The 12,765-nt window shown below is 43.1% G+C and overlaps 1 protein-coding gene across 6 annotated transcripts in view; it reads right to left on the reverse strand.

Annotated features, from left to right (window-relative positions):
* caskin1 (CASK interacting protein 1) overlaps positions 1–12,765 on the reverse strand; it is a 126,378-nt gene that overhangs the window by 38,879 nt on the left and 74,734 nt on the right. For all 6 annotated transcript variants that reach the window (XM_087837348.1, XM_087837347.1, XM_087837345.1 and 3 more), the window contains exons 3-7: positions 6,928–7,025; positions 6,698–6,843; positions 2,733–2,828; positions 2,516–2,646; positions 554–662 (exon numbers count right to left, since the gene is read on the reverse strand). In XM_087837348.1, the coding sequence (XP_087693474.1) occupies positions 554–662; positions 2,516–2,646; positions 2,733–2,828; positions 6,698–6,843; positions 6,928–7,025 (580 nt within the window). The remainder of the gene's footprint in view (positions 1–553; positions 663–2,515; positions 2,647–2,732; positions 2,829–6,697; positions 6,844–6,927; positions 7,026–12,765) is intronic.

Genomic DNA, 12,765 nt, shown 5'->3' on the forward strand with positions numbered 1-12,765 from the left:
AATATCACGTTTAAATCTGTCGACACAAATGTAGGCCGAGGGAACAAAGATGAATTCAGTCCAAAGACGCTTCAGGGTGAAGGCTGGTAACCTTTTCACACTCGGGAGCTCAATGACACGGTTAGTTTATTGTGCCGAAACACACACGGTCACTTAAGCATGAAACCTCGTGGCGTGTTCAAATCAACCATACAGGCGGTCGCTTCGTTATTTGCCCTGCTGACATAATTTGGAGCATAATTATTTCTTTTATTTAGGTGAACATAGGACACACTCAGCATTCATGTCAGTATTTAGTAAAATTATGTTAAATGTTTACTAATAAACATCATGTGTTTTCCAAAACAAATCCGAAACATCAGTTTGAATAGCTTTATATAGCATTATTATCACTTTGACCTTCAAAGGTCAGAGGTCAAAGGTGACATGATTGTAAATCTTTAGATGAGCTGGATTCCAGGTTAGTTATGTGCAGTAGTGCAATCCTGCTACTGCACCTCTGCATGTGCGCTGAGACAGAAACCCAACTCTTTGCAGCTGTAGTTCCACTCACCTCCAGCAGGAGTCTCACTGCTTCAGTCTTTCCACAGAGGGCAGCTTCATGCAGGGCAGTGCCTGCTTTGGTCTGCCTGTTTATGTCGATGCCAGCCTGGATCAGCAGCCTGCCGGGAGAGGCACCAGGCAGAACAGAGAGCGAGAGAGGATAAAACAGGCAAATTCAAAAGTAAAATAAAAGACGACAGAGGAAAGGTGAAGTGAGAAAGATCAAAAGAGAGAGGTGAGAAAATCAGGAGAGGTGTTAAAACATGCGGGAACAAGGGGACTCAAAGGTGGGAGCATGTGCACAAAGGAACATTAAAAATAGAGAAAATATATACTTTTAATCAAAATGTTTACATAAGGAGCCAAATATAATTCTATTTACGCTGGAGTTATTTTGCTGAATCACAATTTAAGCAGGAGATATTCAGGTCGTTCTGTTTGATACACTGGTTACTTTTTACATACAACATATAAAATATGAAGATGTTGAATATCAGAGAGCTGATAGTCTTGAGTCTGTGCGCTGCACGGTGTGCTGTCTCGGTCTATGGGAGCTCAGGTCAGCTCAGTTCTGGCTTCCTATTTCAGCTTCCTATTTACCTATTAAGGTAAATAGGAAATGATGTCATTCATCGAGCTTCCTGATTTGCAGCTGTAACTCTAAAGACTAATTTTCAAGAAAATAACTTGAAATCTTGTTTTATGGATGGCATCTTTTTTACAGTGGTGGAAACACGCGTCCACACTCTGATGTCTTTATTAATTATAATGGTGACTGCAGCAGCAGACGGCTGCCCCTCCCTGACCCTCCCTCTACTGTAGGATTCTTCCTGTGGGAGTTCTTCATCCCCACCATCGCCAAGTGCTTCCTCACAGGGAAACTGAACTTAAGTAGCAAAGACTGAGGATCTCAGATCTGTTTGGCCAGAAGACGGCATGTTGATAGCTACTACACATCAGCATGGTAAGTGTGATGATATCAGGACACTGATGTTAGCTTCTAGCTTAGCCGCAGATAATTGAAAAATCTGTTTGTAGGATCAGTCACTGTTAATGTTGGTCTTTTTAATTGGATTTGTTGACAATGAGGACAGAAAATCACCAGTTTGACCCATAAAATGACAGGATCAGAGAAAAGTTCATTAAAAAATTAATAAATAAACGACAGAAAGAAAATTAAAAAGCTGCCAAAAGCGCGTTTCATTTTCCTCTTGCTTTGCGTATGTGTGCGTGTTGTCTTCCACATGGCTGGCCATGACTAATGAGCATCATTTATCAGTGTCACTTCAGCCACACTGTGCTCCATCAGCTATGACAATCTTTACTCTCTCGCTCTGTTTTAAGCTCCTTGTCTCTCTACCTCGTCTTTTACTACCCCTCTCTCTCTCCTATCTTCCCTCAGTTGCAGGTCTCTCTCTCATTTCTCATCTTTCACCGCCTCCCTTTGTGTGTCCCCGCCAGCCAAGCCGGCGTCTGCACCAACACACACACAGCAGCTCGGAGTTACTTGAAAAGTATTTGAGAGCGAACAGAGAAAATAACGGACTCTGCCGTGTGTGTGTTTACCCGCCGCGGCGCATCGTTCAGGGATCTTTTCAGGCTCTGTGCTAAACGCTGCCATCACCAAGGCAACGGGAGTCTTTTTGCCGCGATGCACGTTTGCAAAAAAAATAAATAAATAAAACACAGATGCATGCTGAGATGAGCTTATAATGACTGAATGTTTAGCGTGATAAAGTGCCATCAGCTGCCTGCAGATCTCTACAGTGTATTTAGCACTGATGCATCAGCAGACTGGACGGCGTTTACTCCATTATTCTTCGCCTGTGTTGGATTATACGGTTCCCCTGCTGTGTTACACATCTGTTTGATCAGCAGTCAGAGGAGGACATTTAAAGCCAGTTTATCATTAGACGTGGTGTGTGTGTGTGTGTGTGTGTGTGTGTGTGTGTGTGTGTGTGTGCGCGTGTACCTGATGATGTCTATGTGTCCATTCTTAGCAGCTAGATGCAGCGGAGACGTCCCATTAGGGTCGGTCGTGTCTCCTTTTTTGGGCTCCAGCAAAGCAGCGCACATGTTACTAGACAGCAACAACTGGACCACCTTACACACACATAAACAAAGAGAAAATAAGCAACACATTGTTGCAATCTTGTTGACGAATACTGATTGAAACCGTAGGTTCTTACCCCAACTCTGCCGAACTCACAGGCCAGGTCCAGAGGCGTCTTCCCTGCGTTATCCACGATGCACGGGTTGGACTGGTGCTGCAGCAGCATCTCAGACTGGAGACGGGCACACAGACACATGAGACAAAAATCCATACGTTCAAAGGGTGCAGAGAAGGGCTCGAGGATAACAATGTGAGAAAACAGCCTCTCACAAAACAGAGACGAAGACACAGAATCAGAGCGCTTTTCAATACTCTGCTGTTTCTCTTGTTACACAGATCTTTGTAGGCTTTTCTTTTTTTAAATAAACAATTTTAAAACTGAGGGTTTTTTCAGAAGTTACACTTTAACCGGCTTCTGACAAACACCATTTCCCATGATCCTCTACAAAACAAAACTCTTAATTTGAAAAGCTCTGAAGGTAGCATCGAGCGTTTACTCGATCCATGCCACAGGAGCAAAAGAGTAAGGAGTGGTGCGTTCGCCAGCTTGGTAACTAGATCGTTTGCAAAGCAAATTAAAGGAAGGATCAGCGTCTCAGCAAGGAACCGCCGAACAGCTTCAACCTGCTTTAGCACATATTGTCCAAGATTTTGTAAATGATGTGCAGGGATGAATACCATACTTTGGTGTTGTGATGATGGCGACGTCTTACCAGCGATTGTAAATAAAGTTTGTGGCGCACTCAGTCGGGTTGAGACCTGAACTTGTTTCTCTGCAGTTTCTTCAATAAAAAGTCAACAAACATTCAGGGCTCGAGAGCGCGACCACGTTTCTCAACGGTGCGACTAAAAAAAATCCCAGGTCGCACCGGTGTGACCAGCTGTTCAAGTAAAAAGTCTCTGAACGTCTGTGTGGTCAACAACAGACACACATCAGGCCCATATCGTGGTCTAAACCAATCAGAGATCAGATATTAAGATGTTCACTTTGAGGCACTTTTAATTTGGACTTTCATTTTATTCTATATATCTTCAGATATTTTAAGTTTAAGTTTCAGCTCAGTGAAGCACTTTAAGCACAAGAACCGTATTTGTCAGACTATAAGGCGCACTTAAAGTCCTTTCATTTTCTCAAAAGTGCGCCTTATGTATGAATTCTAGTTGTGCTTATTGTCAGTGGACTGACATCATGTGGAGCACGGCGCTCAAACATCTGTCAAAATGTTTTAGTACGACTTTGGTAGCTACGAAGCCGCACTGCTTCATGGATTGTTGGAGCATTACAGCTACTGTAGTCGGGAGCCTCACACAGTAATACGTACCGCGCTTCAACATAATATTACTGTATTGTGTGTGCAGGAGACCAAAATGGCAGCTGTTAAGAGGCATGCTTACGAAGCGGATTTCAAACTCATCAGTCACACAGTAAACATGAGAAAAATACAGTAACTTATGTTTCTTGTAGAAATGTGCTCCAACTTTGTGTTGACAAGATTGTTAGTTAATCAAATCAATATTGTCTGTATGGGCAACAATTAAGCGATGCGGTTGAAAAATGTGGGTGCACCTTTGTGCTGCTGCACCAAAGAAAAAAGTTCGAGCCTGCAGTAGAGACAGGCAGTATCAGCCACTCGCATCAGGAGGGAAATGTTTGATCTCTGATGTGAATGACCCGTCCATCTGAGGAGCCAAGTGGGCACAAACAGTGCCAGCCCCTGTCCCTGCAGCACAACAGCCCTGCAGCTGTTTAATTTGTAATACAGTAAATAACTCATATTTACGTAACGCCCTCGGGATTTCATAATGGAACAAAAACATAAAACAGCATCGATGGAAGTCACAGCACATGTGACGCCTCACATGTTAGAGACTCCGTTCTACATTACGCTGCATAAAAATACTATAAAATGTTTTGCTCTCTCGTTAGACTGGATAAAGTGTGCAGAACAATAAGATGTGCAAAAGTTTCAACACACCGAAGGCTGCATCGGTCTGTTAAAGTGACGCAGGTCAGTTTGACTTCGAGGCTAAAAATGTTTACAGCTGACATGTTTGTTAAGAAAAAAGAAGAATTCAGTAAATGCTGAGAGCGAGGCTGCACCACAACAAGTTCATTATGTTTCCTTTCTTTGCAGCTTAAAATGAACAAATGAGAAGGATACTGTGCGCTGAAGCCTCTAGTGTCTGTGTTTTTAAAGCCAATGTCTCCTGAATCCTTTCTGTTTGCTTTGTTGGATTATAAATGATTCATTTTTCATCTGTTTCTGTAACTTTTTGTATTTGAACTTCCACATGGAGAGCGGCTGCAGATTAAAGCTTCAGTCCAGTTTGTTGCCCTCTATAAATCACAGATATTTAATCAAGTAGTAGCAGTAGCAGCGCGTCTTCAGCTGTGCAGCCAGGAAATGCACGTCTCTTCTTTTTTCTACTGCATGTTACCTGCTGCAATCGATCTGCTATATTTGTGTGGATGCCCTCAAAGGCGAAAAACGTCGCTTCCGTATGTTTTTCGCCGTGGAGCTAATCCCACAGTTTTTATCCGATTTTTGCCGTTCAAATCTTAAAAAATTCTGCTATTTCTGCTAATGCCAACTATATCTTTTGGTGCTCATAACTTCTATACTTTTTGAGATATTGAATTTTTTTCGCAATATTTTTGCCCATTGAAATGAATGGAACACATTATCAATGTGGTCACTTATTTCTGCTCGCCGGGCTGAGCTGTGTTTTAGCACAGTGAGATGAGCAGCCGTTCTCAGACTGGGAGGCCCGGGTTCAAATCCCGCTTATGGCAACAATTTTTTCAGTTCCCAGTTAAACTTTTTTAACTGTCTTCAACACAAATTTTAGCCTTTTCACCCCTTTTCAGCAGAATTTTCAGTTTTTTCACCACTTTTCAGCACAAATCCCAGCTTTTTCAGCTGTTTTCAGCAAAAACCTCTTTTCAGCCCAAATTCTGCTTATTCACCTCTTTTCTGCAAAGTTTTCAGCCATTTCACCTCTTATCAGCACAATTCTCACCCGATTCTGCTCATTTCAGCAGAATTGTCAGTCTCTCCACCTCTTCTTTGTGAGAATGACTTTGGCTCAGTGAGATGAATAGCTGTCTTGAAACCAGAAGGGCCAGGTTTGAATCCTGCTCGTGGCAATTTTTTTTTTCACCACTTTTCAGCAAAAATTTCTGCTTCTTCACCTGTTTTCAGCAGGATTTTCAGTTTATTCACCACCATACAACTTTTTGCAACTTTTCAACTTTTTCAGCTTTTTTTTCAGCAGACATGGGGCGATCGTGGCTCAAGAGTTGGGAGTTCGCCTTGTAATCGGAAGGTTGCCGGTTCAAGACCCGGCTCGGACAGTCTCGGTCGTTGTGTCCTTGGGCAAGACACTTCACCTACCGCCTACTGGTGTTGGCCAGAGGGGCCGATGGCGCGATATGGCAGCCTCGCTTCTGTCAGTCTGCAGGGCAGCTGTGGCTACAACTGTAGCTGCCTCCACCAGTGTGTGAATGGGTGGATGACTGGGGGTGTAAAGCGCTTTGGGGTCCCTAGGCGGGACTAGTAAAAGCGCTATACAAATACAGGCCATTTACCATTTACATCTTCAGCGTTAAGGCATCCACACAGCATTTTCGCAAGAAATGCAATTTTTTCTAGTTGACTGTTGTTTCTCTGCTAAGGCTGCTTAAGTACAGATTTAGTAGTTTGTTTACGTTCAAAGTGCAGTTTACTGCTAATTGTGCCGATATATAAAAAAGCATGAGTGACTCCAGCCACTTTAAAGCAGTAGACATGCTCCTCGAAACAACTGACGTTTATTTCACCTCTGTGACTTTTCTCTCCTCTGTTTCACTCAGTCAGTTTGTGCACAGACAGATGTCTTTGGTACTTTTTAAAAACACTCTCCCTCACCACATCATGCTGGCCATGCTCAGCTGACTGGTGCAGAATAACTAATGGCCACAATATGTTAAAAGCAAATAATATTGAGATTAGCATCTTCCTCCTGTCGTTTGCTTTTTTGGTAAAACTACATGATACTCACCACATCATAGTGGCCGTGCTGCGCTGACAAGTGGAGAGGAATTTGTCCTTCGTCTGATTGGCCGTTGACAGACGAACCCGATTTCAGCAGCATCTTCATGGGCTCCGCCTTCCCCTGCCAGGCTGCGTAGTGCAGCGGCCGCATACCTGCACACCCACAGAGCGTAAACACAGGACATGTGCATCGCACGCTCAGCTGCAGTACATCATCATGTCTGTGTGTTTCTTTACCTTTCTGGTCTCTGATGTCGACAGCAGCCTGTGACTCCAGCAGCAGAGAGATGAGCTCCAGGTTCCCATTAAGGGCAGCATGATGCAGCGGAGAAAACCTGTAGCACACACACACACACAGGTCATTGATAAACGGCGAGGCTTGGCGTGACAAATAGATTTAATAGCAGCTGATTAGGCTACAGCTGTATCTGCTGCAGCTACAAAATCCAGCGCAGCAGCAGAGATGAGATGGTGGGATACAGTCACAGGAGAAGTATTTCATCAAGGAAAGGACGCGGTGACTGTGCACAAGGATAAAAAGCAAGCAGATGAGACTGATACGTCAGCCTTGATGTATCAGCCCAAGAGAGCGTCTGAGGAGGAGACGACAGGCAAACGTAAATGAAAGCAGGGATAAAACAGCCTGTTTCTGAGCCTTCCTAACAGGCACACCTTCTATCTGACAGAGATCTGCTGTGACATGTGTGTCCTCGCTCCTCTGCCTGATTTGCTCCTGGCTGTCAAACACTGTCACAGTCGAGGAGCGTCTGCACTGTTACCATGACACATCGTGAAGTCGAGGTAGCGAGCGTGTCTCCTATTAAAATGCAGCCACGTGAAATGTTTACACAGATACAAACACACACACAAATATAATAAATAATATTGAACTTTTATTGGATAGAAACAGTCCAACTTTTATTAGACTGGACTAAAAAGGTCATGAACTGAGCCGTTAGTTAACCTGTGCTTAAGCACGTTTTACACAGCGGGTTTTAAACGACATGTCTGACATCACTGTGTTGGTGACCAGAAATCTCGCAGGAAGTGACCGATCAGACTTTAAAGTGGAGTAGAGTAGGGCTGCCACAAACGATTATTTTGATAGTCGACTAGTCACCGATTATTTTTGCGATTAGTCGACTAATCAGATCATCATCTATTGGAGGTAAAACATACAGCTTATTGCACCAGCAGCATCTGCTCTTATATAACTATCATTAGCTTACAGCTTTAAGTGTTTAAGGTATGTGCTAACTAAAAATAAAGACAAGATGATAGTTTATTAAATTTTAATGAAATTTGCAGATTGTTTCGGTGAAGTTTAATAAACTCCTTGCTATCTAAAATATAACAGGACACCGGAGTAAATTCTCCAGCATCTCACACTTCTGATAATCAGCTGTCTGCTTGATGTTTATTCAGCTGTGTAAAAACTATAACTTTAATCTCAGCCAAACCGATTTACTCAGGAACAAATAAAATACTACAAAAAGCCAAACAATAACATTTTTAAGTTATCTAAGTGACTTATATATCATGTTTAACCTGAGTAGCGACAGATGGCGGTGGGTTTGAAGCCGGGAGTCCGGTGTTATCACGGCTCTAGTGAGCCTAGCCCCCGGCTAGCTATCGAGCTAGTGGCTAACAGACGTTCTCCGAAAACGTCGGAGCGCTTTTGAAAATATGTGGTGTCTTGATAAACTGAACAGATATTTGAGGTTTACACAGCTACATTCTCGCCTGAAAATATGTTAAACGTTTATTTTGTGACCCAGAAAGAATAATAAGAGTAATATTAAAACTAACTAGCTGCCGCCATTGTTGGAAACTGAGCTGGGCCGCGCTATGGATTCTGGGACACAGCTTCTTCTTCTTCGGGGTTTAACGGCAGCTGGCATCCTTGTACATGCAGTGCTGCCATCTTCTGTTTCAGTCCGTTATTACACTCTTAAACCCTACTACTTATTCCTGCGTCTTTTGGGATCTTACAAAGCTTCAAACGACACGTCGACTAATAAATCAGTCGTCGACGATTTTAATAGTCGACATAATCGTGACTAGTCGACGTAATCGTGGCAGCCCTAGAGTAGATCACAGAGCATGCACACAGAAAGCTAAGAAATCTGCACATTATCTGATTGAGTCATACGTATATAAATACATACAGTGTTGTGCACAAGACACAAGGAGATATTTTGAATGCCTCCTTATTTTGTGCTTACTTCAAATGTTTAGTACATTTAGTAAACTTGATTTATCAGTGGGCGGTGTTTTACCAGTGGCTGAATTTACAGGTTTTTGGACGTGCAATGAACCATTGGCTATTTCCTCAAAAGATTGAACTGATTGAACTATAACTGGCAGCTGAAATCATGTTTTGGACATGGAGGGATTGTTTCTTCACATTCATCCGACAGCTTTAGCTAACTCGTGAAAGATTCAAACTATTTTAAACAGGAATTTAGGAGAAGCACCTGTGAAGAGGCTATGATTCGAGTTTGATTGGTTCATGCTTATTTCTACTGCGGTACCCACCACACACACTCTGGCCTCCAGCTGGTTGTGTTTTGGTTGTATTCCTATAGAACAGGAAGGTTGCTGAGTGCAAATAATTAAATGTGAATTTCTGTTAAATATGAACCATTTATCACAGTTATTTGACCCATTTAATCGTAGACTGATTGCAGAATGACGCAACGTTTACAGCAACTTTTTTTTCCATTTTTTAATTGAATTTGAGAGGTAAATTATAAACATTTATAATGTGACCATTCACATTAACACAAAATCATGTGATCCCAAAATTCATTTGAATGGTTTAATATTTGCACAGCAAAGCCACTCGTGTAGCTTCAATGTTAGCTTCTAGCTTGCATAGCACTTTATTCAGCTGACGTGTCGCATGCAACTTGTGCATGTCCACATCTCCCTTCAGTTGCAACTTATGCGCACTTACATGTGAATAAAAAGGGCTGAGAGAGACTCCAATAACAATATAAAGCATTTCCAGATTCTAACCTCCAGTTGGCGCTTCACTGACTGGTAATTATGTAACAGACTACATCCTCTTATTTGTTTTAAAGATGCTCTTTTTCTTTTAAAATGTGTTTGTTTTTTCTGTTCAGGAGAAAAGTAAAAGCAGCATTCTCTGTCTGATAACACATTCAAATCAACAGGTCCTCATGTTTTCAGCTGTCCCGGTTCTATGGGGTGTCCTTGACCTCAGTCTGGATAAACGATGTAATATATCACCATTAAAAAGGCCAAATAATAACACACACAAGTAGGGATGGGTACCGGTATCCGGTGCCATGATGGAACCGGTTCTGACATAAACGGTAGTAACCAGACCGAAAAGCAGCGCACATTTCGGTGCTTTTTTGATGAAACACCTGGCGACGCATAGCGTATTTTTTTTAAAAGCCGAGAAATGCGCCGTATTTGATAGCTTGCTGCGAGACCTCACACCGAGCACATCTACTGCGGGTGTGGTGCCTGTTATCAGACCGGAGTTAGAAACATCCCCCAAAAACCCGAAGAGGAGAGTCCTGGCCCCTAGCCCTGCCAGTGTAGCAGAAATGATGAGGATGATGATGCAGCAGCAGCCGTTCTTCTCTGCGTGAGTAGCTTAATGTTGTTCGTGTGTAATTTATGTTGAGTAGGCTAACCACGTTATTACATTAATGCATGTAAGGTGAACTAGCAAACATCATCATAGCTACATGCGGCTGTCTTCTTGTTTGATGGCAGATACTCCCTTCACCCTGGACAAAAAGGCTAAAATGACCAAAGAAAAAGTGGAAAACAGTTAAACATGAGAGGTTTTTGGACAAAGTTTGTGTTTTTTCCATTGATTAAGCTGCTTCCAGCCAAGAGTGATACCATATATGCCCCATAGCTGCAGAAAAGGCTAACATTGTTATCTTTTTACAAAAAAACAGCTGAACATGAGAGATTTTTGGACCAGTTTTGTGTTCTCCATTCTTTAAGCACCGGTTTGAGCACCGTTTAAGCACCGACACCGTTTCAAAAGTACCGATTTGGCACCGGTATCGGATAAAACCTAAACGATACCCATCCCTACACACAAGGCTGCAGAGTGCACCTATGAAATCATTAACAAAACAAAAAGAAAATAAAGGAACATTTTCTGTCTACAGGTTTGTGAACACGTCTGTCACTCTTACATCTTCCTCCACAAGAACTCGTCTCGTAGTTGGAGATTTGTTTGTGGGTGTATCGCATTTAATGATGTCGCAGAAAGAAATCATAAATGTAAATGCAAATTATGAGGTTGAAGTTGGGGACTAAAGGTTTTCTGAAAGCAGCACCACTGAAATAACATAAACCAATGTGACGACAGTCGTCTGTAGACAGAACAAAGGACAGGAAACAGGAAACAAAACTGGAAATTCACATCTTTTTAAAGACGAGCTTTCTGGATGTGGCCGTGCGAGCTAGAGGTGTGTGCATCGACAACGAGCTGCATCGACAACGAGCTGCATCGACAACGAGCTGCATCTCCGCAGCGACTCGTCTTCTTCCATTCATGTTTAACTGCAGGGTTAAAAAAGGATAGTCTTACATAATGCTGCGATAGGCTGAGCCGGAAAGAAATGTGTGTGTCTGTGTGTGTGTGTGTCTCAAGACTGTGTCAGTGGGGTGTATGTTCAGGGGGAGGGAAGCCCTTGGTTTTGGCAAGTACTCTAGTAAAACCTTCCATGAAATATTCATCGCTTCATACGCTTCTCCTGTTATTCTTCCTCATTTAAACCAAACCCTCGTCTGTCTCACTCTCAGCAGCTGATACGACTTCTCTCTGCAGCCTCATCCTTCCTCTCCAGGGTCTTCCTCGCTGATCGTCTCTTTGAACTCTTTCTCCACCGTTTCCATCTTTTGCTTTCAGTTCCTGAGCCCCAAAGTCCTCCAGCAACGACCGTGCAGCCAGTTATGCTGCACTCTTCATACTATGGAGGCACCTGTCTGTCTGTGAGTAGTGAAGGTGTGCTTATAGACATGGAAACAAAGGGAGATACATTTCAATTTATTCTGCATCCTCTGATATGTTATCTTAGATTAGCACAAAGACTGGAGGCAGGGGGAAACGGCTCGATCGATTAATGTGCAACATCTCGGCTCTTTCTCTCTCTTTTGAGATCCTGATGCTCCGTCTGTAAAAGTGTGAAGACAAAGGTCGTCCAAAAAATCGATGTAACGTCACTGCAACGCTGAATAAAGTTCTGTGTGTGGTCTGGCTCCAAACATGCTTTCCAAATACAACACTGACATTTTGTAATGTGTTTGCAGCTCTATATTTACCACACGGCTAAGTCCTGCTGGAGCGTCCCTTTAAAACACCAGCAGCTAAAGACAAATACAACACAAGCCACAACCCGCAAAGACAACACTGCACGCTGTTCTTGAATCCATGTCAGACACCAGAGAGGCCACTTTAATATCTCGGGTTTTCACCTGCTGACGAACGCGTCTCTTTCCCCCCTTTTCTCTTCATTTTTATGCATTTACTCCAAATCAGCTTCATCAACTCTGCCCTGTTGAGCACACACACACACACACACACACACACACACACAGTCTGTTCATGCAGTTTTGCTGCGAGCCTTGTACCCGCCCTTTTCACCTGTCACACACACACACACACACACACACACACACACACACACACACACACACACAGTAAAGCCACATGGCTTGACCAATTTTCAGTAATGAGACGTTTCTCATGCCTGTCAAGCTTTCCCGAGAAGCACGCCGCACCAACACTCACACACTGGACTGAGGAGAGAGAAGAAAGGAAGGACGCCAGTCTGTCTCGTCACTCGTCTCTCCCGTCTGCTGGCGTGCAGCTCAGACGAGCTGCGTCTATGACAAACCGCATGTAAACCTGTTAATGTGTGTGCGTGTGTTGTTGCCAGCTCCTGGCTCACATATCACGCCGTCTTGTGTCTCTGTTGTCTGCTAATCAATGTCTGTCACGTTGCCTGTACAGAAAGTGTGAGTCCTTTAGTTTCTCCTACTTTTTTCAGGCCATTAAACGCACCGCGCACACCC

Source organism: Neolamprologus brichardi, unplaced genomic scaffold (assembly GCF_056152115.1).
Source record: "Neolamprologus brichardi isolate AB-2024 unplaced genomic scaffold, ASM5615211v1 NODE_ptg000031l+_length_7269946_cov_1, whole genome shotgun sequence".
Taxonomy (NCBI): Eukaryota; Metazoa; Chordata; class Actinopteri; order Cichliformes; family Cichlidae; genus Neolamprologus; species Neolamprologus brichardi.